This window comes from Tursiops truncatus, chromosome 17 (genome assembly GCF_011762595.2).
Source record: "Tursiops truncatus isolate mTurTru1 chromosome 17, mTurTru1.mat.Y, whole genome shotgun sequence".
NCBI classification, from domain to species: domain Eukaryota; kingdom Metazoa; phylum Chordata; class Mammalia; order Artiodactyla; family Delphinidae; genus Tursiops; species Tursiops truncatus.
Genome location: NC_047050.1, coordinates 69,264,133 through 69,290,696, shown reverse-complemented (window position 1 = coordinate 69,290,696; position 26,564 = coordinate 69,264,133). Strand labels below are relative to the sequence as shown.

Sequence of the window (26,564 nt, the reverse complement as noted above, 5' to 3'; positions counted from 1 at the left end):
CAAAAATAAGTTAACATATAAACATTTTAGATCAAGGCCTAAATATAAATATAAATGCAACTTAAACTGTAATTAGTAATAGAAAAATCAGTGTATTTTAGGTGGCTGATTTGAGCTCTTTAAAAACATGGTTATGTGGACCCATACATGAAGCATTCTGCTGCTTCTTTCCCTAGTAATGTCCCAACGGTGAAGTCAGCCTTACATGATTCCACTGGTATTCACACATTAAATGATGAAGAGGACTAAATTCAGCTTTAACTTTCATGCTAATTAAAAATCTACTGAGAGAAGAAAATAAAAATGAAGCCCCCTGACTGTTAATGAAGATATTAGCCAACTAAGTGATAGGAAGCACCTGGCTAAGACCTACGATTTCAATTTCCTTTCAAACTGCTTAATATTATCTTATGTGCATGCTTTCAATATTAAACTGGTTTTAGAGCCCAAAAGTTTGAATAAACTATTTTTCATATGTATTTTTTTGTTTGGACAGCAAGAAAAAAATTCAGGGTATAACACTGATTTTCCGTAATACATTGTTTCTCCTACAGCTTTATTAATATTGTTGTCTATTACTGAGAATCTTGAACAGGATATTGTATTCTCTTAAAGGAGTGTTCACTTATATATCAGAACATGCTATATTTAAGAGATATACTTCCATATTAAAAAAAGGTCAGATAAATTTTTTCATCAAAGATTGATTCCATGTGTTCATGAGTCTACATTTATACTTTACAAGAACTTTTATAGCAAGAGAAACAAGTTAGATGAATTAAATGACAGAAACATAAAACGATGAATATTTTAAAACACCAGAAAATTATTCTAACAGTAGTTTACTCCTTTGTAATTATCACTGATTGGTTTCCCAAGTCAGTGCCCCTCCTTAAAATGTAAAGAATTAACATACATGCACTTATCTCTGAAAATATGCTCTGGTAGAAAATAAGGGGCTTCCATAGTTCGAATTTCAATAACCTGAAAAATATTCAAAAACAAAACAAAATAAAAATCAAAAACCTCACTCCTCAGGACCCTGCCACAAAAGTTTGGAAAACTAAAAATACAGAAACAGAATCTAAACATTTATACGAAATACCATCATTTTATTTTGGAATTTAAGCTACATTTAGAGTCCAAAAGCAGAGTTCACTTTGTTTTCACATTTATTATTTTAAAAAGTCAGCAGGTAACAAAATCATGATAGTAAAATAATACAGGTTGTAAAAAAAAAAAAAAAAAGAGGATACATTACATTTGATTAAACCTACTACAGAGGGATTAGAAGCTGTACTTTCTCAAATGCCCTATGTGGGAAATGCCTTCACAAGCGCCAGGCCCTCGCTGTCCCCTCTCCTCTGCATCACCTTCTGCAGCACGTGCAGGTGGTCTCAGCGCTCTTGTGAAGTCTGGCTCCTCCACTCACCTGGGAGCCACTTAAAGGGGGACCCTGCTTTCATAGCATTAGTATCTCTAATGGCAGATGTCAAATATTCACTCAAACATTTGTTTAATGAATGAATGAGTTTTACTTCTTAGAATGTTCTAAAAACCTACATTTTAGCAAGGACTGAGAGATGTGCTTCCAATTTCATAAAAATGAGGTTCTCCCTGAAAGATGTTTTTAAAGAATAAAAACTACAGTGGACTTTTTCTGCCAGGTAAGTTAGGAGCTCTGAAATGTATACTAAATCATGCCAGTAACTATTTAATGAGTCACTGCTGAGAAAGCTAAATACAGTTGAATGACACAGGACAAATCTCTGAGAGGCATATTAATTATTCAACTTTTGAGATCTAACTCAAGTAGATTCGTTTAAAACAATAACAACAAAAACAGTATAATTAAAGAAATATTAGATACTAAGATTCATAACGGTTTAAAAGGAAAACAATTATATAAGAAATCACATGAAGTATTTTAGAAGAAAATCATGTATTCTACTCAACCATTACACAGAAAAATTCTAATACAACAACAGGCATCAAAGAAAACGTAACACTAGTCATAGTTAGAGCTGTAGTGTCGATTTTGTCACTATTGAAAAAGTCATGCATACTTTTATAGCATTATCTTAATAATTTGGTAATCATCAAAATTAAAAATAATCATCACTGGAAGAAAATCCGCCACTTTTGTATAAAAATCAAATTCGAGGGCTTTTCTAAATACATTACCTTGCTAACATGCTGGCAAAACGCAGGGACAGCTATCATCTGACTTACAAAGTTGAGGTACGCAGCAACCAGCGCCATGATTCCACAACGATGGAACATTGACAAATTATCCTCATTGATAATTGCACTGTCCTTTAATAAAAAACCAAAAAACAAACACTGACAGATCAAGGTCTTACGCTTCAATAGCATTTTCTCCATGATTAGACTAAAAAACTGCAGGTAGTCTGGAATGCTAACAAAAATGTCCCCTTATAAGAAGCTTTTTTAAAAAAAAATTCTAAAAAGAGAATAAATGCCCATTTATAAGAGACTTAAATCTCTCAATTCAAACAGTTCTTTAGGAAAGCCTTTCCTAAAGGAAACGTGGGCGTGGGCAGAATATATATAAGATATATAAAAATAAATATATATATTCTCGTTGCATACTGTCCTGTGATTGTGTAACACTTAAACTCCAATTAAACAACTACATATATGTAATTCTTATTATTTAACGACCATCTTCCCCGCTAGGATGGGCACAGGGACCATGCTGTCTTTTTCATCACAGTACTCCTGTGGCCTTGAACAACAGTTAGCACACAGTCAATACTTACTCAACATTTGTTAAAAGAATAAATGAATGGGATCATAGCCTTGAGTATTTTAGATTTAAAACTAGACATCTCACTTAAAAAACTCATGTCCTTGGATAAAGGCAATAGTATTTTAAAGATGGTGTCTAATTCATGAAAGAATCCTTTCTTCAAGGAAAGGTTATGAAAACATACCTGTAAAGCAATGGCTAATCGAATGAGATCAATAACCACTTCTTCATTGGCCAATTCAATAGTTATAAGGGCAAGAGAAGTATAAAGTAGCTCATAGTTTTTCTGAACATTGTCTTCCTCTTTACAGCCCAAATATATGTGCCGATATAGCTGTTGCCCATTCTGAAAAGGGGAATGACAGAGGAAAAAGATAATTTCGCTTAAAATGTAGCAAGGCAGATTTTACATGCATATATAACCTCTTAAAACGTAGCTATCTTATTACATAACTTAACATGGAAGAGATTTAGGCTGATAATCGGAGGGTCAAATTATATTCCAATTATTAACATCAATAACTACACCAATATATAACTACAAACTAATATTGGAGTTGAGGACAAACTTAAGTAAAAACAGCAAGTAAGAAATAGTTCCAGTGTAAACAATGAAAATGTTTTTAATACTAATTTGAAAAGACAAGCAAATTATAGACTGATTTGAGAAAAACTGAAACGAACGGCAGAATTACGGTAGCTTTGGCAATGCTAAGAACATTTGGCTGAGAGGAAATGGACTCAGGCTTTCCCGCCTTAGGGAACAACCTCCTGTGAGGTGAGTTGCTGTCCAGGGAAGAGCATCTCCAGGTTCTGCTACACTTTTGTCTGAAGTGACGACGGCACATCTATAAGCCCACCTGTAGGGAAGAGGTTACAGACACACCCCAGGGACTGCGAGAGGGTCCCCTGTAAACCAAACTCATCTAAATATGTTAATAAAGAATATAAAAGCCTTGCTGTCTAAAGCATTCCTGGGTATAGGTCTAACTGCCAAGTGAGAGCTAACAGAAATAAGGGAGTTTTTCCCATTTCAAGTTACTATGTGGTAATTAACTCAACGTGTTGCACTAGTTCTCAACACAAACTGTAAGCTACAATCACTGGGAAATGGGAGGACCACCATGCTTCCTCCCCACTAGTCACCACTGCCCACCCCTGATATGATTTAACCCGTCAGTGGTGAAACCCAGGCATCGGTGTTTTTCAAGCATGAAGCTGCCCCGGTGACTGTAACGTGCAGCCAGGGTAAGGCCTGCTCATTCCCACGTGGAGGGGCTTGAGCTTAACACTCCAAGCTCAAGTTTCTGTTTCTCAGAAGGTTCATCTGCTTCCTCACTTCAGGAGAAAGAAATGAGCAACAGCAGCACAGTCTCTGGAAGCCAGCCTGTCTTTAAAGGTACGCATTTTGCTCTGTCCTCTATTTAACATGCACATGGACCCACCCAGGTGAGGGTGGCCATAGTCCTCCAGCTGTGCCAGTGACTGGTTAAATAAGTCTGTTCAGGTCTGTGGTTCAGTATTACCAAGTGGGGGGTTTCTTGGCTACAGATACAGAGCTATGTATGCTCTCCTAACAGATTTCTCTTTATTTCTGAAGATGACATTTTGGTTTCCATCTTTCTGAACCCAGAGTTTGTCTCTCTCTCAAAAGATTCTATACTCTGGTGTGTAACAGTCTATGTATTGGGCCCTCTCCAATCCTTTTCTTTCTCTCTTTTTTTTTTAACATCTTTATTGGAGTATAATTGCTTTACAATGGTGTGTTAGTTTCTGGTTTATAACAAAGTGAATTAGTTATACATACACATATATCCCCATATCTCTTCCCCCTTGTGTCTCCCTCCCTCCCACCCTCCCTATCCCACCCCTCTAGGTGGTCACAAAGCATCGAGCTGATCTCCCTGTGCTATGCAGCTGCTTCCCACTAGCTATCTACCTTACGTTTGGGAGTGTATATATGTCCATGCCACTATCTCACTTTGTCCCAGCTTACCCTTCCCCCTCCCCGTATCCTCAAGTCCATTCTCTAGTAGGTCTGTGTCTTTATTCCCTTCTTACCCCTAGGTTCTTCATGACCTCCAATCCTATTCTTAAATCTGACGTTCCTAAACGTCATTAACAACCATTAAGCAGTGCTTACACACATGGGAGTTTAAACTTCGGGTTCCTTAGTAATTCAAGTTTATTTTTAAAAAATTACCTACTACATACCTACCATATTAGATAAAATTAAAATCTAACATTACGTATTATAATATTATAGTGAAAACAGACATAATGACTTCAGAAAGTGGTTTGGCATTGTCTAGTAAATTTGAAGAATGCATAACTTATTACTCAGCAATTTCTCTCCTACAGGCATCAGAGAAATGAGAGTTATATACAGCACAATACATGGACAAGAATGTTTACAGCCGTACTGCTCATAACAAACCCAAACTGCAAACAAGTCATACGTCCACCAACAGAATGGGTAACTTGTGGTATATTCATGTCATAAAATATTATAAAGCTACACATGTGAATGAATTTCACCAAAACAAAGCTAAATGAAAGAAAGAAAACATAAAAGAATACATAAGGTAGGGTTCCTTTCACACAAAATACAAAAACTGATAAAACGACACTGTACTGTTCAGGGATATACAGATATACTTAGGTGGCAAAACTGTAGGGAAAAAAAGCAAGGAATAATATTCATGAAAGCAAGAACAGTGATTACCTCTTGGGGAGAAGATGGAGTTGTAAACAAGATGGGCATGTGGGATGATTTTAGCTGTACTGCTGTTCACTTAAAAGTAGTTAAAATAATAATGCCTATATATTTTACATTTCATAATAAGAAGTACATTTTTTTTTTTTTTTTTTTTTTTTTTTTTTGCCGTACGCGGGCCTCTCACTGTTGTGGCCTCTCCTGTTGCAGAGCACAGGCTCTGGACGCGCAGGTCCAGAGGCCATGGCTCACGGGCCCAGCCGCTCCATGGCATGTGGGATCTTCCCGGACCGGGGCACGAACCCGTGTCCCCTGCATCGGCAGGCGGACTCTCAACCACTGTGCCACCAGGGAAGCCCCAGAAGTACTTTTTTTCTACATAATCCTTAATTGATAAAACACTAACAAGAGCTCTTTCATACAGTGACATTCTGCCAGGAATTTAGCTCTAGGAGAGTAGCCCTGGCAGGTGAGGAAACAGCTGTTTGGAACAGCTGAGTGGAAACAGCTGTTTTCTCTTATCTGGAAATACACCCTCATTAGGATATTAGAGCTGAAAGGGCACCTCCCAATGTAATTTGTAAGGGCACCTTGCCCTGGGACAATTTTTCAAACTTAGATCCAATGTCTAAGATGTCCCTAAAACAGTCAGATGGAGCAGTTTTAGGCTGGGTAGTCATCTGAGACACAGGTGCCTGGACATAATGCTTGCATGGAAAAGCCAAAGGTACTGTCCATTCTAAACCGCAAGCTTCTCTTAACCAAAGGGCAGTCCACAGTCCCCTGGCTATAGACCTCAATTTTTTTTCTTCAGGTCTTCATTGAAATTTCCATAAGTGGCTAGTTAAAGTTGCATATGAAAACCAAACAACATTTTTACTGATAAAATAAATTAGAAAGTAAATGAAAAAGGGTGTTCAATTGTAAAAATAAAATTTGATAAAGGAAAAATGTGAACAGATTGTTCCTAAAGAAAAATATACTAAAGAAATGGTTTATACTAATGGTAACAAATGCTTAGCCAGGTTAAGTTATTTTAAATTATAAAATGGAAGGAAGACTAATTCAGAGAACAGTTTAATGATTCAAAATTTAACAAGGAATAAATAAATAGTCTAACCTTTCAGTCAAACCATACTCTTGCAAATTGATTGGCTAGCAAAATTAAGCACAAAGGATTATTTCTATCATACTAGATAAAATAAAATCAATCCAGTCCCAAAGTTCAGGATTGCTTAATGTCATGATGTTAAAGTAAAAAAACCCCAAATTAACTATCAGTAAATTTTTAAAACTCATTCTATCACTCGATTAAAAGTTCCTCAGTTATGGGGCATAATTTCTTTGATTAACTAGATGATATAAAATATGGAAAAAAAAGAAGTTGGAAAGAGTTAATGCCTTTGACCTATCATTAACCACTTTTTTCATACACAATACAGTCAAACTTAAAAGAACTCTTTTTATTCACATTAATTTAGGAAGAGTGATAGTTTGTAAATTATTTTTCAAATGAAGTTTTTAAACTGTGAGGCCATTAACTTGAAACACAGCAATCAATATTAACGGATAAGGACAAAAAAATAAAAGATGGTGACAGGAAGAAAGCGGGGTCTGACAAAGAGCCAAAGATGATCAGGGATTATAGATATCTGTACCTATCTTCCTATAGGTCTGTTGTTCTCTGCACCTCTAAAGATCCAGGCTCACCAAAACTGTGATTTATCCACCAGAACTGTGATTATACTGAGGTCAGTTAGCACACATGGCATGCTTACTGTTGTATCTCTCAATGTTGAGCTCAGCGTCTGGCAATACTAGGTGCTCAAGCTTTGCATGAAGAATAACTGCACAGAAAGTTTATGTGATATACTAAAGAACTTTAGATGCCATAATTTTCTAAATTCAGCCATTTGCCAATACGCCTACAAAACTGAAGTGATCATTATGATAATCTAGCTAAATTCTAGTTATACAGGCAGAGATTCTGCCTACCTGACCTTTATACCCCAAATAATGCACAGAATAATGCCTAATACACACTAAATACTCATTATATGTATTTAATTAATGATGGTAAGTATTCTCAAAAGCTTGAAGCTTTCTATTAAGGACCCATTAAAAGCGAAAGCAACATTTGTGTTTGGGGTGGGGAGGAGGGCAGGGCAGCAATCACACAGAGACATTTTACTGAAAGGGAGAAATCTGGAACTATCACAGCAGACTGACCACCCAAAGCTTAAACGCAGGCCGGAGGAGACGCCACCAGGACGGTGGTGGCAATGTAGGGAGCTGAAGATGGCTTCAGATCTTCAACTCCAAAATGCTATGGCTTCATTTTACGGTTATCGATCAATATAAAACTACCTAACAATTCAAATGGCTATAACTTAAGTCATGCATTCTTTTTCAGAAGATAATCTTACCTTTTTCATGAAACTTGTGTCTTGTCTACAAATCTTTTCTCTTTTTATTTTTAGGTCAGCCACATCTGGTATTATTCTAGAGACAATCAAAGCATCATTTTTAATGAACAGCACACTTAGTTATATCATATCTTATATGATGAATCAGCTATACTTAGGAGTCTGAACTATTTAACACTCACTTCAATGAGCATTTTAAATAAGCCTATATGTAATGATACTACTGAATTACCAAGTTTAATCAAGTAGAATTGCGTAAAGTAATCTTGACTTCTGATGTCATTCCTAAGTTTAAAGCAAAACCAAAATAAAATTTATGTAACTAGTGATTACTAGTAGATGAGATCTCTGAAAGTACATTAAAAGACCTTCAACACTGACTATCTTAAAACATATTAATAATTAAATTGTCACAATACCAATTAAATAAAATTCTGGATTAATAAAACCTGAAAATCCTAGATTAAAAAAATTATAATACTTAAATACATTAACATAGAAATCTGAAAACATTACCATTAAGCCTATTTTCAAGTAGCACATTACCTGATCCCTCGAAGCTTTGCCCTATTGTCATGGCGATCCATGAGATTATGCATTACTTCCAAGACTAACTGTCTCAGTTCATAGTCTTCCATGAGGGATGGTGATAACAAAGGATCCAGAAAAGACCCCGGCAGTGCAGTAACTATTGTCTTTGCTTTGTATCCAGAGGTTACCTGATTATAGGGAGGAAAAACAAAGGAACAAACAAAAACATCTTTGTCATGACTCCTTCTTTGGTAAAACTCTCAAGCTGTTTCATAAGAACCATAAGCTTAGAGAAAACAGCAAGTATGGAACAAGCCTGAAGGAAAAACTAAAAGGAAATTTGTGAGATGATGAGGATTTTACTGAATTTACAAAAACATCATTCATAGAGTTAATAAAATTAATAATAGCACACATTCACCATATGCCAGCCATGAATCTAAGCACTATATGTGTATTAACTTCATCCTTACCATATTCCTATGAGGCTAGGCATTAGTGTACCCCCATTTTGTAAAAGAAAACTGAGGCTCAGAGAGACTAAGAATATATGGAACAGGTAGTCAGTCCTAAATGGATATAAGGAGACCAGGCAGCAAATAACACAGGTAAGACCTGAAAATTTTAAAATGGCAAATAATTCTTTTATTTTAAATTAGGCAATTTAGGTTAATAGGGAAGCATTTTCATTTTGGAAAGCTGTACTTTATTCTTTATTTGATGTGACATTTCTGAGTGTATCCCTATGTCTAAAGTTGGAGCTTTTAATTAGCATATACTTTAATGCTATTAAATAGTTTAACCATACCACACAGAAGTTCATTCAGTTGACTATGTAGTACAATTAGGATTAGAGACAAGGTTATTTACTCAGGGAATTTATTTAATAAAAAGGCTTAGGACCAAATGAAATTTCATGTGGGTAATCTCTATTTATATTCAGGATTACTAGCATACATAGAACATCTAACATTTATATTTGGGCACTCATTATAGGATAAAGGTGATTTTATAAGTGAGCAGAAATTGGTGGGACAATTACTACCCACCTAGAAAAATTTAAAATATATCCATATCTTATACCACATACAAAAATAAACCTCAGATCAAAGTTCTACATGTGGAAAGCTGAATTTTAAACCTTTCGTAAGAAGATATAAACAAATGTGTTTATATCATCAGAGTAGGCAAGGAGCTCTCAAACAAGATACAAATAAAAAAGCAAAGATCACATAGGAAAGGACTGACAAATCTGGCTCTAGCTGGGCCCAGGCATCTTCATCTATAAAATGGCAACGCTTCCTGCCCTTGGTATGTTTCATCATTATGAAGATCAAATAAGATGACAGGAGAAGTGAGGAATAAAGAATAAAAGTAAAATTTTAAAGAATGAAAAGCATAATATTCAAGTATATAAACCACAGAAAAAAAACTTACCGTAAATACTATCTTATAATACAAGAAAAAGAAACTGATAATGTGAAGCTATTCTTTTAACCTCCTTAATAATTTAGGGTTAAGTGTGTTCTTCACCTGTCTTAAATTCCTTACCATAAGTAAAGATCTCAGCAACATTATCTGAATCCGCCTGGTTCCCAAATCCCTAAAATATACAAATAGTGGTATTATCTTATTAATAGGAATTAACTTCATTTCCTTAGATTATTATTTATTGATTTTAAAACTCTATTCATATTAGCTATATAGAGTTTATTTTCATACTAGCTAAAGTCAAGGCTCACTTTATACTCTAAAGTAAATTTCACATGAATTAAAGGGTTATATATTAAAAAATAAATCAAATTTGAACAAAGAAAATTAAAAAGCTATTGGCTCTCAAAGGAAACAGACCTCTACACGTAATGACATGAAAAGTCAGTTGTATGAATACACAACAAAACAACCTCAATTAAAAGATACTATAAATTGGAGAACAGATCTATTGCAAATATAATTGACAAACATAATATCTATTTAACATATATTAATAAGCAGGTAAGAATGTGCCTAAATAATTCTAATATAAATAGTTCTTCAAAAAAGAATTAACAAACAAAGAAAGGGTTCTCTAATTAATGGCCAAATAAATATAAGTCAAATAAGAGTATCATTTCCTTATTAAATTAGCAACATACAAACATTTACAAACTAAGGCTTTAGCATGTTGTAAAATCAAAGCAAATTTATAAAATGAGGGGAGGGGGCCAAGACATATGATCTTTAAAATAACTTTCAGTTCTAGAACTCTAGAAATAAGTAAACATTCCTTCCACAGTGACAAACTTGAAACTTTACCCTAAATAATCTACATGTATAGAAAATGCCCAGGCTGAATAGACCTTCCACCTAGCCAATATAAGAAAATTTGAGAATTTATGATATACTGAAAACTGATTCTAAAAGCATGCAATGTTTTGTTTTGTTTTGTTTTGTTTTTTAATTTTTATTGGAGTATGGTTGCTTTACAATGTTGTGTTAGCCTCCACTGCACAACAAAACGAATCAGCCATACGTATACAGACATCCCCTCCCTTTTGGACCTCCCTCCCATTTAGGTTACCACAGGGCATTAGTAGAGTTCCCTGTGCTATACAGTATGTTCCCATCAGTTGTCTATTTTATACACAGTATCAATAATGTGTATGTGTCAACCCCAGTCTCCCAAATCCTCCCACCCAAGCATGCAATGTTGATTCAACTGCTTAGCAATCTACTGCCATAACAACACCACAGGACTTTTATTACTGAGTAAAAAGACAAAACATTTTATAGATTTAAGATAAAATTTAATATAAGATTAAATTCAACTTTACAGTTTGAGAACACAGAACAACTACATACACATACCCTAGTTGACTGATATCCAAAGTATGGGTGGATGTTCCAAAGACAGGTACTTTCCCCATAATGAACATCATGATTTCTGACCTCTGATAATCTGGTAGGTTACTTCCAAAAAATCCTACAAAAATATTAAGATAAATTTAAGATAAATTTTGCAAATGGAAAAGTTTATTTTTCCATATAATAAAAAATCATAATATATTTTTAACCATAGCTTTCAATATGTGGTAGAATAATGTCTTTGAGCTACATGTAAGTCTAAAGATATTATAATTTCTTTGGTAAAAATCATTTAATGATGTACATTATAAGATGTGTATAATGGACTAATACTTAGATTAAGATAAATGTTTGAAAGTCTTTTGCATACAGTTAACAGTGGCAAATCATCAATTTGAATTGACTGGAGTTTTAGAGAAAGGAAAAAAAAAACTTTTGGTAGTATTTCTGATGAAACCCTCGTTCCCATTTTGTAAGCCTAAATTCCTGTTCTAGTAAGAAAGTCAATAATTAGGCCACTACTTTGGCTTCCCCAGGATTGTTGAAATGTTCTAGAATGCCATTATAATGAGCCAGGTTTACAGTCTAACACTGTGGGTTAATTCAGTATTAATTCAATATACATAATTCAAATTATTTACTTATTTGTCATTTTTCTCAAGGAACTCTTGGGTATTGTGCACATTTTGAATTTATCTGTTATAGCTTTGGAAAGTTTACTTCCTCGTCACAGAAGACTTAGGACACTTAATAATCACTTACTCAAACTTTTAACCCTGTTGTTTCTTTGAAAGATCAGAACAGGTATTAAAACCTGGCTATTTTTTGATCATTTCTTAAAATGCAACATAATCATTACAGAAATCTACATTTTCAATATTTCTTTAAGAGTAAATTAGTTTTTCAACTTAACTCTTCAGCCTGTATTACTGGAGTTAATAATCTCTTTCTATAAATTCAAATTGTTCTATTTATCATTTTGATTAGATCTAGGGGTAAAACTCATTTCTCTTTATAACATACTCTAGCAATCAAAAATCTCATGATCTGAACATTATTCAATCAGCATAAAGTATATTATTCTACCTAACACTTGAGCACATATTTATGGGGTAAGAAGCTACTTTGTATTTGTATCCTTACAGCAACAAATAATAGTACCTTATGAATCTAGGTACTATTATTTGTGTCAGTTTCGTCTTGTAGAAATTAGGATAAGAGAGGTTAGGAATTCATACAAGAAATTACACAGCTAACACTAAGACCTGAGGTGAGATCTATTCACATTTCCAAAGCCTATGTGTGTTATTATTACTCTCTGCTTCCTCTCTATAAGGTATTTTCAACTTTCCAAGAACCCAATTACATATGTTCCTCATCACTGTGCAAAACTGGTCACTGATTTTCTGTTCCAGGCAAGCTGGTCATTAACCACAAAGATGGAAATTTTCCAACAAGTCAACTGTGAGGACAGCCAGAAAGTTAACTCATTCTCTATTCCCATTGTTTGTATTTGAACTGCTGAATAGAAGTGCTAATGAGCCTCCCCAAAAGAGCAGAGCATTATTTTAAAAGAGCAAGCTTGGCCAACCGCCTCCTGTCTTCAAGGGCAAAAGCTACAGCAGCCCTGTTCTGTGTCCCACCGATATTCACGTGACCTGATAAAGAAAGAATACTGAGAACTTCTGAAAGAAAATATTGAGGAAAGCAGAAGTGTGATTTAAATAAAAGTCTTATTCACTGTGCCACTCTGCATTGTTTTTCTCTGTTTTAATTTTCACATTATTCTGAATGTGTTATGTCACAGAAATATTGCTTGTCTGTGGTATATACATTTTATAACAACATACTTGAGAAACAATAAATACTCTAGAGTAAAACAGTGACACTGAATTAACTAGAAGTCACTACAGCAATTTAAATTAATTCTCTGAAAACAAGACTAGCTGATTTGATATACCATCTTAAAATATCACAGACACCCTGGGCCTTTGCCCTAATGAGGACAATTTCTATGCACATGATGAGATTGTGATTAGGTGAAGCAGAGGTACTACCCCAAGCAGATCAACCAAAGGCGTCCACAAGGTAGGAGTCATGTGCATCAAGAAGCCCAAGCATATGGCCTGGTGTTAAGCTCAATACGTTCAATAAAAACGTGCTGAATGTGGATGCGTAATGCATGTATGCATATCCATAAAACTTTAGAAATAAACAAAGGAAAACTCTGTATTAAATATTCCAAAGGACTATTATAAACAAGTCGCCCATAGGTAGGATATTACTCAAATAAAAGGCATAAACTGAGCTCCAGAATAAATTTATATGACTCTATTATTAGTAGAAACTATTAGCAACCACTAGAGATTAGGTACTAAACCCAAGAATACAACTCAATTTGGAAATTATCCTAGAAATCATACAGTTACATTAAAATGTGATCTGGATACTCTAAAGAAAAGAGGAGGGCTAAAGTAGGAAGAGTTTGATTGCTTTAATTTGTATTTATATACAGTCTGATCATTTAATTTCCCAAAAAATTCCCCATGGCTTTCTTTCTTTTTTTTTTTTTTTTTAAGTAAGTTCTTTACCCTTTTACCCTTTGTGTGTGTGAGGGGAAGGGGAAGCATATGATATTAAAGCCTGAGTATCAGTACCCAGATCCTGGTCTCTAGTGCCTTTCCCCACTAAAAGGAACCACAGCTCCTCAGAGAAATGACTGATTCTAGGATTGGGGCAGGAAGTATAAAATGAACGAAGGCTGTGCTTAAAAGAAATGTGGGGGGATATTACAAAGATATAGAAAATAGGGGCTCCACTGGCCAAATCTGGAACAGTTTGACCACCAAAATAATAATAATAATTTAATAAATACAGAATAAATTATGAAGATAAAAATATAAATCCATGAGCTCATACCACTGTATTTAAATAGATAAACACATGTATTCCTACATACATAAGTAGGGAGAAAAAGGGCTCTTGCTTACAATGAACCCTGAGTGCCAAGCTGATAACCATCATTTTGTAACCATCATGGTAAAGACTCTGGTTCAGCTAAGAATTTTGAATGGTTGCTACATCTAGGGGGTAGTTTGGATGGAGAGCAGAATATCTGCACGGCCTAAAAGTATCTTCTCAGAGACTGCTTATTATTTGCAAGGGGGAAAATGGAAACTGTGCAGCAGAGAAATAGAACAATACTTTGCGTGATCAAAACTAACATCACCAGCGAGAAGTAGGTGTACTTCTCCGAATGGGATAACCTGAGAAGAACACTATCACTTACGTAGTATCCAGCCAGGAACCCATAACCTGAATTTAATCATGAGGAAAGAGCAGACAAACCCATGTGAGGATATTTTTTTTTTTTAAGTGAGGGGTCAGGGGGACCTATAGTCTTAAAAAAATGCCCATATCATAAAAGGGAAATGTTCCAAACTAAAGGAACCAAAGAAACATCACAACTAAATGCAACTAAATGATCCTAGACTGGATGCTGGACCTAAGGAAAAACACGCTATAAAGGACATTATCAGGTCAAATGACAAAACTGAAATATGAAAGTTTGACTAAAGTACTGTATCAAAGTTAAATTTACTGATTTGATAACTGTACTCTGGTTATGTAAGAGTACTCTGGTTTATTCTTTGGAAAAATAATCTGTAGTAAAGAGCCATGCACTTACCATCCAGTGGTTAGGAAAAAAATGTAGATGTGTATATGTATGTATCTATGTCTCTCTATATGTATATATTTATATATGTGCTTATGTGTGCATATCTATATATACACACATATACATACACACACAGAGAAATGGAGAAAGGGATGGAAAAAGGCAGACAGAGAGAGAAAGGAAATGATAAAGTAAATGACATAAAATATTAATAGATGAATCTGGGTGAAGGGTATATACAGTGTTCTTTGTCGTATTCTTATGTTTGTTTATTTTCCAAACAGAAAGTTCTTTTAAAAGTCTAAGCTATCATTCACCTTTGACTAATGTCCCGTAAGAGACAAGTACCTTCTGTGAGGGCTTTCTGAATTGCTGTTTTCCAGAATAATTTGAAAAGTGAAATGTACTCACCTATTGTTTGGATGATAGCATTCTGCACAATCTTCTCATCACTGTCTTTGGAATTTGTGTTTAAGTTGGCACTGCTTATAGATTCTCCCTGTAAATCATGTGCTTCAAATTCAACACTGAGACGCAGATGTTTCAATAGGGTGTTAAAGACTTCCAGCACCGTGGGTCCTGCAAATGAACCCTGATGTAAGCAGATACATTCTTCTGGTAATGTACACTCAAATCCAATCCTCGTACTTCTCAACAGAGATTTCTGCATATTTTCTAAGTACTTGGAAATACTTCATAATTTATGAACTAACTAGCACATTAAAAAAGTAAATGAGAAATACCTAAATAAGAAAGTCTCCTAGCTATTCCAACAAACATTTACTGGGCATCTCTGAGCAAATCACTGTTTGAATCCTTGGTACAAACCACACAAAATGTGTATATTCATATAAAGATTACCAAAAACTTTCCATCTATCTAATCTTGTCTACTCAGAATAATGTGTACAGTATTGGGATAACCTGACTGTTGGGTCAGAATCCAGAGAACTATAATATAGCTCACTGTGGCCTAAGAAATTTATTTGGCATCTTTTGAGGCTGAAGAAGAAAGAATTTTGCCTCAATTATTAGACAGAAACTAGTCAATTTATCACATTCAGGTAAACTAACTATGCTCTCTGTTTTTAGTACTATAAATACTCTGCCTGTGTTTCTGGCACTGCATCTATCACGCTATACTTTAATTAGTGTTTTTATTTCTGCCTCCTACTCTAGATTCCAACGTTCTCCAGGACAGGCAGCCACGTTCAAATGCTTCTTTGAATGTACAGAACCTAAAACATAGCAACCTCACACATAATAGATATTAGCAGGTGAGACGATTCAGTCAAGGCATCACCTGTGTTTCACTTCATATTTCAAGTTAACTCTTCAATTAAGTAACCTGCTTCCATCTCTTTGAGATAAGTTATGAGTAATGACAAGTCCATATCCAAAATGCCCACTCTCATTTGACACTGAGTGATTATTAGAATATTTCAGCAGCTAATATACAATTCCACTTTCATTTTGAAGCAAAGAAACCATAACTAGATTTTCCTCCTAACTTCAGTAATTTTATTAGGGACCCTTCCATTCTTCTAATCCCATGTGAGTGAAAAAGCATGATGTCTGACCTGTCCCTTCTCCTTGTTACCCCTCTAGTCAGTCAGTTATCAAATTCTGCTGGCTTTACGTTCCCATTTCTACTGCTGCCATCACGGTCAAGTTCTTTCTCTGTGCCTACAATGGTGACAACCACCTGTGACTTCTAATGTGTCCTACGCTTTGCAGCCAGATGAATTACCCTATAACACATCTCTGATGAAGGGTACAGTAAATCTTTAACTTGTGTCAGTCCACTGTAGAATGACACCTGTGGCCTGGCCACAAGTGGAACTTTAAGCCGCTTCTCGGGCTTCCCCCACACTACCACCATACGTCCTCGTCAAATGGGCTACATAATACTTCCCTCCTGCTGATCCATCTTCCCTCCCTTCTCTGGACCCTGGTTTTCTTATGATATATGATCAAATTCTGCCTTGTATTACAGTGTAGGTAAAGTCATCTAACTCCAAGTAAACCATAACTTTCTTGAATTTGTACCCTCCCAATGTTTAGCATATAACTAACTGGTATTCAAGAATCTTTATTGGAAAAAAGGAGGAAGGGAAGAAGAGAATGATCTGGAGGGAAGTGTTTAACTGTAACTAAAGAAGTCTGACAACAGTCATGTGAACCTAACATTTCAAGAGAAATGAGAGCACATTTAAAAACATAGCAAATATTTTCAAACAGTTTTCCACACATTGCTATTCCTACTGAAAAAGAAAATTCTGAAAAAGGTTAATGAATTTTTTTGTGGGGGGGGGTGCTGGCACTCACCTATGGAACCTTTAGCAGCAATGGCAACAGCCTCTAACAGAACCTGAATAATACCTGCTCGAACTCGTGGAGAATCTTTTTTACGAGCATCAAGGTGTCCTAGAATCTCCTGGATCACATGGTGAGAATACTGAGCCTAAAAGAACAAAATAGTGTAAAAATATATGAACAATTACATGCATCCTGGCAGAATTCATAAGAATGATAAACCATGTGACACTTAATGGAACAATATGTAGCCATTAGAAACCGTTCTTTTTAAGAATAAATAGGGATACCAGAAAATATTTACGATATCCTGAGTGAAAGAAAGTAAGTTGTAAAATACTACGTTAAATAAAATTCTGTTTTTTAAAAAGTATATAAGACTGGAATTATATATGCCTACATATTAACACTGGTCATCTGAGGGAGATTTATGAGAAATTTTTACTCTCTTTGTACCTCTCTGTAATTCCACAAAGAATATTTATACACTCTTATAACTTGATAATAGAACAAAATGTTGTTAAAAAACAGACAGATTATGACATTTATAGTACTTCTCTCTTACCCAACCAGATACATACTATTTCTTATCATGGACATCTAGCAATGCTAAACAGTCAAAACTCTCATCTAATCAAGAGCCACTACCAAAATTAAAGTCTTAACAATGTGTACCTGACGAAATTTCCTGATCAGGGCCAGCTAGTTTAATGTTTTATGGACAGAGGCTGAAATATTACCTAAGAATGATTCTTATATCAATTTTATAGTAAATGGCAATTAAAACAATCAAATCTATCAGAAGTTTTGACTGTATCAGGATAGTCTATTAAACAGAAACTCCCATTCTGGTGGGTACTACCATGTAATTTTTGATTAATGGACCTCAAAAAACATATGGTGCACTTAAAGCTCCTTCTAAAGCAATGCTGTGGACCAGAAGTCATTTCTCAGACATATAATCAACAAATATTTATTGATTCCTTCAGTTTCTTCAACTTTGTAATTTACTTTACTTTTTGTAAAAAACAATTTCATCTAGTAACTAAATCTGAATGAGGAAGGCAAATGAAGAAATACAAGGCTACTGAAAACCAGGGGAACAGCCTTCATTATGTCCACAGATGGCCAGATCAACTTCTCACCTACTAAACTAAAATTAAATTAAAAGTTCTCATTAAAGGGGAAAGAAAATGTGCAGCTATGTGAGGTGATGGATCTTGAGAAAACTTATTATGGTTATCATTTTGCAATGTTGTATACCTTAACCTTATATAATGTTATATGTCAATTATAATCTCAATAAAACTGGGAAAAAATTTTTTTAAATTATCCTTCCACACCCAAACCAGCTTTATAATAACTACCATGCATTGAAACCCTACATTATGCTAGGCATGCTATAGTAACCTAAACTTAATGTTTAATTTAGACCAAAAGCTCTAGAACAGAATGACCAGAATTTGAATCCTTACATTCTACCTGTGTACCCTTGAGTGAGGTGCCTGACCGCTCTAAAGGTCAGTTTTCTGATCCGTAAAATGGGGATAATAACAATATCTACTTCATAAAATAAGGAGGATTAATGAGATAAAGCATATACATAAGGTTACTAGCATATTTAGAGGTACAGCCAGCACTTGATAAATGGTACCTTCTATCTTAATATAAAAATGAACGATTCAATGAATTCATTAACATTTCCTTCTCAGAAATGAGGAAATTGAAGCTCAGAGAGGCTAAATAATTTGCCCAAGTTCTATGCAACTAGTAAACAGCACATCTAGGATGAAAATCCTGGTATGACCTATACTAAAAGCTGTACTGCTTCTTACTACCTTATGTCCTTTAAATTGATGATGACTTTTTAGGGCATTAAAAATGTAGATAGTGTTAAAAAATAAAGACCTAAAATCCCACTTGAATTAAGAGCTAACTGGGTCTGTTCAAGTTTTAAGAAAACCCAGGCTGTCCTCTGCAGTAGATGAGAGTGCCTCGTCAGGTGCCTCAATGCATAAAGACTATAAATATCAATTCTAATACCAGTTTATCATAAAATATAAATGCTCAATAATGTATTTAATAAATGCACATAAAGATTGTCATCATAAAATCATTTAGTTCTTTTTAATTAGATATTTTTTCATCTTGGCAAATAAGAATAAAAGCGGTAAATAAAGATAAATGAGACAAAGAACTAATTAAGAACATGTCTTATCTCCTACATCGTTCTCTATCTCTGTCTGAGGACATGCTTATCGACACAGAACTAAAATTACTTATATATAAATATAACAGTTAACCAATCCTTACCTGAATGGAATACATTATAACTTTAAAGCAGTGAACTGCAAATTCATTGGGATCCCATAGTCTGTGATGATCTAAATGCCTGTAAATTAACAGTAAGAAAATTCCTTTAAGAATTCCTTATTTTTGTTACACTTTCTCCTCTAGAACCCTCAACAATATGCAAAGCCTACCAATCAAAATAATATTATCTAAAGGAAAGTCAATGTTTCCATTTCCACAACAACTGCCAAATCCTTTCATAAAACAGTAACAATAAAAGACTAGAATATATATATATACATACACACACACACACACATACATACATACATACATACATACATACATACATACACATATATATATGATTTTTCAATACCAACATGAGCTGGCAAGAAAGAAAAGTCCCTCAGTCCAGACTCCACAAGAAGGTGAGAATCTGGAGAGGTAAGCATACATTGAAGCCAGCAGTTGTCTTAGGCACATCTTCAGATCTCTGGTAGCTGATAGCTAGTGGTTTAAAGGGTTGTACACACAGGAGACTGGAGACAAAGTTTAGGGTCCACCCAAGAAAGGTGGCTATCAGATCAGAAACACATGCATCAATTCAAGCCTTAAAAGACGACACCTTCAGTGAATCTGGGGAAATGTTCTATGTTGTAGAAGACTGTCAAAAAGCTTGTCTGTGTTGGCCTTGGCTCTGAGAAGAATCACAAAAATGAAAGTCTCTCTGAAGAATTCAACCATACACCTAGCACCCAGGCTCTCATCTTGGTTGACAGAATTCACAAGTATCATCTTGGTTGACAGAGTTCACAAGTGTCTATGTGGCTCAAAAAAACTGAAGGTAAGAATGTAGTTCAAAGTGGTGCCTGGATAACACTGCATCCATGCCTTCAGCAGAAGCAAAATAAAGCCTCTCATGGAGTACACACCATTAATCCAAGCCTCAAAGTTCTAAGGTACAATGAATATGAGCTCAAAATTAAAATTCACAGAACACACAAGGTAAAAAGCCACTAGGAATGCCAATTATCAATCAAGTTTTTAAGGATTAGGACAGTTTTATTCATGTATATATTCCCCCAAAATACCTGGTACCTTACTTGCAGAGGGCATTTAATATTTAACCAACTAATTAACTAAATAGCTAATATATAATTAACTATTTAATTAACATTTAATTAGATTAATTAACACATGATCAGGAGGTAAGTCCACTAAGTTCTATATAGAAAAGAATATGGCCCACTTCCAAGTTACTCAAGTAATCAATTATAGTTAATTCGGTAGTTTCTTTCTTTTAGACTAGCTCTCTAGATTTTTAAGGCCTTAGAGATTACCTCTTGGTTAACAAGATAAAAGTTGGAATTCTGATACTAAATCAGCATGTCTGGAAAAAATAAATCTGCCTTTAGTTATATTTGACATAATTTGATTAGTTCTTAGTAGCATTTTCATAAGCTCACAGAGTCTTTAAACGGTAAATCTCAACTTTTTGGTGGTGGAAGCAGTCGGGGGTGGGGTGGGGGGAATCCTTTTGAAAACACTATAATATTTCTCTGATGCTTAATTTTGCGGTTTATAGATTCTTGTAACTAAAGCTCAACTTTGAACCCAAATATCTGCCCTAAATAAAGAATTCTGGATGTTACATTTTGACTACTTTATATATGCTATAAAGACATTATTATAGTCAGGAAGGGGAAAGGACAAGGCAAATGATTAACAAAAGAAAGACTAGCAAAAATGTCCAGAAATTACACAGACTGTTATATAAATCTATCATCTGACAACTGAGTTAGAACTCAGAGGGTTTACAAGGCTTGAGAGATAACGTCTATGTGGAGAAACTCAAGGCTCACAAATGTATTCTGCTTGGAAGGCAGCATATAAGTACCAACGAGATATTTAATATTCCTGCTCTGCTCAGTCACTGGGTATAAGATAAAATTTAGTCAGAGAAGAGAATGCGACCTAAGGCAGTCCAGCCATGGCAAAAAGAAAGCCAAGAAACAGAAGCCAGGGAATATGAGGAACTGACCAGAAGTTAATAAAATAAGATACATCATACTTGGACATTCGTTTGTTTTAATATTTTACTGGATATATACATTTCAAGGTGTGAATAAAAACTCTAGTGAAATGATGCACATGATTGTATTTCCTATTTAAGGGGGAAAATCTAGCGAAGTGGTTGAACAAGTGCTCAAAGGGATGTTGTCTGACTCAATCCTGTACCCTTCCCACATTGCTGCACTGGCTCTATTAATAACTCACTCACACAGGTAAGGGTATTTGTCCTCTGCAAGTAAATTACAACAGAAGGAACACAGCACAGTCACAAGTAAGCAGGGAAACACCAACTACTTACGCAAACACTGGTCTCACAGCATTATTCATGTTCCCAAAAGTCGCTCGGCCCAGCAGTTCTCTGAAGCAGTTTTCAGCCAGCATGGCGGGGTTCTCTTCTTTGTCAGCCGCTGAAGGAGAAGGAGGAGGGCCTATGCGACTGAAAAATAAAGACAAACAAATGAATGCGAGAATTCTGACACTAGTTCTGACAGTTAAACAGAACAGATTTTTACTTCTCGGAAATATTAGAATGATATTTTCTTGTTATCCCAAAATAACTTTAGAGCTTAATTCTACTTCATGAACTCAACACCTTGAAGCTAATCACATAATCTTTCAAACTTGGAGAGCTAAATTCACTTGTATAACTTGTTTCTAACTAATAGAATATCTTTTCTAAAGGCAAAATACTCAGTAGTTGCTATTTTGTTAACGTCCTACAACTTTGCTACATTTATAGCAAAATCCTAGTAAGAATAAGGTGCCCAAAGATCACCCAGTTTAACTGTAAGTGAGCAAAAATAAAATCAAGTAAAAAACTATGGCACAGTCTGAATAAAAAATTAAAATTTAAAAGCTAATTAGAACATTTGTATAAGTAGCTGTCTTCAATAGACATTATTTGTCCATATTTTAAAACCTTATTTTAGATTAATGTATTCATGTGCAATAATAATTTCAAAAAAGCATGTATCTGTAGCATTGGGATAAAACCATGAGAAAACACAACTTCTTAAAATTTGGCAACCAATGGTATCAGCATTCCTGTATCCTATTTATGCTAATCCTGTACCTCAAGAGCCATAATTATGGGGAGTCAATTCTCAACTAGCCAGGTACCTTTAGAAGAATAAATATTTTAGACAGAAAAACTAACCTCAGCTACATTGCCAAGAACAGGAAAAATACCCAAGGTGTTAAAATATATCGTTTCACATTTTAGGTTTCCAAAGCTGGAGACAATCACATCTAAGGAATCTAGCATAAATACTTGCTGTAATTGCCATAAATTCTGATAAACATATAAGCGCTTGCAGAGTTAACCAGTTTCACCTTTTCACTTCTAGACCCCTTTTTTTTGATATTGCACACATAATCATCAAAATTACAAGTTAAGTTAAAATTTTAGAACTACAGAATCAAATATCTTTTAAATTTGATTTGGATTTCCCTCTTTAAACTGCAAGGATCAGGGAGATCAGCATAATAAGCCAAACTGGAGAATACTGGTTCTAAAACTTGGTTGCATAGTACCTCTGTGTAAGGCAACAAATTTGGGAGGAAAGCATGCTTATGGCATTTGAAAAAAGAGAATAAAGTACAGAATTCTAAGTTCAACAGGTTGCTGGGGTGGGTGGGGGGAAGAAATCAGCATACACCCCAAAACAATATTCCATGCCAAAATATCTTAGAAGAATAAATAAGATATAAATAGCCTAGTACTTCTGTTGAAAAATATATATACATTGAATAGTAGCTGCTATTATTATTATTATTATTTTGATTAGTACTAACTCCCTACGAAAAAGCATGCTGGATCTCTAAAGAATAACAGAAGTTCAGTTTATAATCTCTATTTCTTACACTTGGCAGCTTTAAGTAGTATTAATTCAAATAGCAATGTCGATGCCCAATAATAAGCAGAAAGTAAAGTGAAAATTCATTCTAAAAGAAATAAAAGCTTAAGTGTCTGAGTCAAAATCTGTCTGTTCAGTCTAATTTGACGACTGAAGCTGATATTTTTTCAGAAAGGATACATATTTAAACTTGCTCAAGTTTACGGGACTACTATATACATAATACTAAAGACAAATGTTCTTACTCTAGCAAGCGAGCACACATACACACATATTAAAGTAACACAGCCCCAGCCCTAACATCTTTATTCAATACCTGTCAACCTCTTCTATCTTTTGCATGTTAAACAGCAGGGATGGAACAATTTTATCCATATGCTGGGGTTCCCAAATGGTAGCCCGAAGTTCATCATTAACTGTTTTGCGAACCACACCTTGAATACCTCTGATTCCAGCAATTCGGATTCTATAAAAAAGAAGAAAAAAAACTGAGTCATGAGAAAAAGCTATTTAAACAAGTCTGCTTACTTAACTAAGAGGATGGATGTCAAATAAATAGTTATCTCGAGACAATAAAAATAACATACAATAAGTCTAAGAAATAAAAATCTCAAAAATCTAAGATGGACAGAGATATGGCAGTTCCAAAAGAGGCTTACTTTTTTTAATAAATAAATTTATTTTTGGCTGTGTTGGGTCTTCATTGCTATATGCGGGCTTTCTCTAGTTGTGGTGAGCGGGGGCTACTCTTCATTGTGGTGCGTGGGCTTCTCATTGCGGTGGCTTCTCTTACTGTGGAGCACATGCCCTAGGTGCATGGGCTCAGTACTTGTGGCTTGCGGGCTCTAGAGCGCAGGCTCAGCACTTGTGGCTTAGTTGCTCCTCAGCATGTGGGATCTTCCCGGACCAGGGCTCAAACCTGTGTCCCCTGCATTGGCAGGCGGATTCTTAACCACTGTGCCACCAGGGAAGCCCGAGGTTTACTTTTAATACCATCTTTTTACAATCAACATTTAAAGTTAAAAAAGACTTTTATAGACATATGTTCTCTGTATCAGTTTTCAATAAAAAATAATTTAATCAAAGGAATTAGGTTCTCCTACATTCTCTGACATAAATCGTACCAATGTTTTCTTAGGTCAGTCTCCCAAGGCAATAGAAACAAAACCAAAAATAAACAAATGGGACCTAATCAAACTTACAAGCTTTTGCACAGCAAAGGAAACCATAAACAAAACAAAAAGACAACCTACGGACTGGGAGAAAATATCTGCAAATAATGCAACTAACAAGGGCTTAATTTCCAAAATATTCGAACAGCTCATACAACTCAATAATGAAAAAACAACCCAATCAAAAAACGGGCAGAAGACCTAAACAGACATTTCTCCAAAGAAGACATACAGATGGCCAACAGGCACATGAAAAGATGCTCAACATCACTAATTATTAGAGAAACGCAAATGACAAGTACAATGAGGTATCACCTCACACCAGTTAGAATGGGCATCATCAAAAAGTCTACAAATAACAAATGGTGGAGAGGCAGTGGAGAAAAGAGAACCCTCCTACACTGTTGGTGGGAATGTAAATTGGTACAGCCACTACGGAGAACAGTATAGGAGCTCCTCAAAACACTAAAAAGAGAACTGCCATATGATCCAGCAATCCCACTTCTGGGCATGTGTCTGGAGAAGACTATAATTTGAAAAGATATATGCACCCTAATGTTCAATGCAGCACTATTTACAGTAGCCAAGACATGGAAACAGCCTAAATGCCCACTGACAGATGAATGGATAAAGAAGATGTGGTATATACATACCATGGAATACTCTACTCAGCCATAAAAAAGAATAAAATAATAGCATTTGCAGCAACATGGATGGACCTAATTATCATACTAAGTGAACTAAGTCAGAAAGAGAAAGACAAATACCATATGATGTCACTTATATGTGGAATCTAAAATACGACACAAATGAACTTATCTACGAAACAGAAACAGACTCACAGATATACAGAACAGACTTGTGGTTGCCAAGCTGGGTGGGGAGGGATGGATGGGGAGTTTGGGATTAACAGATGCAAACTATTATATACAGAATGGATAAACAATGTGCTACTGTATAGCACAGGGAACTTTATTCAATATCCTGTGATAAACCATGATGGAAAGGAGTATTAAAAAATGTATGTATAACTGAATCACTTGGCTGTACAGTAGAAATTAACACAACATTGTAAATCAACTACACTTCAGTAAAATTTTTTAAAAAAAGGTTTTCCTAAGTGGATGATAATAATTCAAACCAACGTGGACCAGATTCTCTCCCATTTCTTGCCTAGAAGTCTCAGCAGCTGAGTGAGAACAGGATCTCACTGTTCCTGAACACCCTTAATTCATCTGCAGACTTTTCATGCACTTTTCTCCCTGAGAACCTCTCACCTCCCTTAGTCCACCTAGATGGAAGACGAGGCTGGTTCCTTAAAAGGTATGACAAAGGAGAACTATCAAAATGCAGTGCCGATAACCTGAGCCGTATACATATACACATATACATCCGTGTGTCCTGATGTATATACATTACTGTGTGCATATGGGACTTAAAATTTATCCATATTTATCCATACTGTGAGAGAATGCTGCCTTATCCTCCCTTCCCAATTCACAGCCCTCAACTTCCTCAAGCTCTTCCTCATTCTTCTTTAAAAATAAAATCTATCAGTTCAAGGATGAGAAGAAAGGTAACTAGAAAACAGTATATAAAATCTGGGGAAGAACAATCTCGTGAGAAGAGCTAACACGGTAGCCCCTCTGCCCCGAAACACCTTCATTCTGGCCAAATTTGATTGTTATTTACCCTCCTTTTTTGTTACTACCTGAAATAGTCACCATTAGAAGTTTACTCAGCTTACCCAGCACTGTTTCCAAAAGCTGCGAATAGGGTTAGAGAATGGAAGATGTGGGGAAGGGGGTGATACTGCGTAGAAACCCATCGGGAAGTAATGCAGACATTCAGTAGTAGCAGGTGGAGCATGGGATACGGCGGTAA

At 35.2% G+C, this 26,564-nt stretch overlaps 1 protein-coding gene across 4 annotated transcripts in view; it reads right to left on the bottom strand.

Annotated features, from left to right (window-relative positions):
- The window catches only part of EFR3A (EFR3 homolog A), a 96,151-nt gene that overhangs the window by 24,203 nt on the left and 45,384 nt on the right, over positions 1-26,564 (bottom strand). For all 4 annotated transcript variants that reach the window (XM_019931989.3, XM_019931993.3, XM_019931990.3 and 1 more), the window contains 12 exons: positions 23,825-23,974; positions 21,951-22,088; positions 19,598-19,676; positions 17,297-17,432; positions 15,381-15,548; positions 11,294-11,408; positions 9,998-10,049; positions 8,462-8,634; positions 7,916-7,991; positions 2,958-3,119; positions 2,185-2,316; positions 917-984 (listed from right to left, as the gene is read on the bottom strand). In XM_019931989.3, coding sequence (XP_019787548.1) covers positions 917-984; positions 2,185-2,316; positions 2,958-3,119; positions 7,916-7,991; positions 8,462-8,634; positions 9,998-10,049; positions 11,294-11,408; positions 15,381-15,548; positions 17,297-17,432; positions 19,598-19,676; positions 21,951-22,088; positions 23,825-23,974 — 1,449 coding nt within the window. The remainder of the gene's footprint in view (positions 1-916; positions 985-2,184; positions 2,317-2,957; positions 3,120-7,915; positions 7,992-8,461; positions 8,635-9,997; positions 10,050-11,293; positions 11,409-15,380; positions 15,549-17,296; positions 17,433-19,597; positions 19,677-21,950; positions 22,089-23,824; positions 23,975-26,564) is intronic.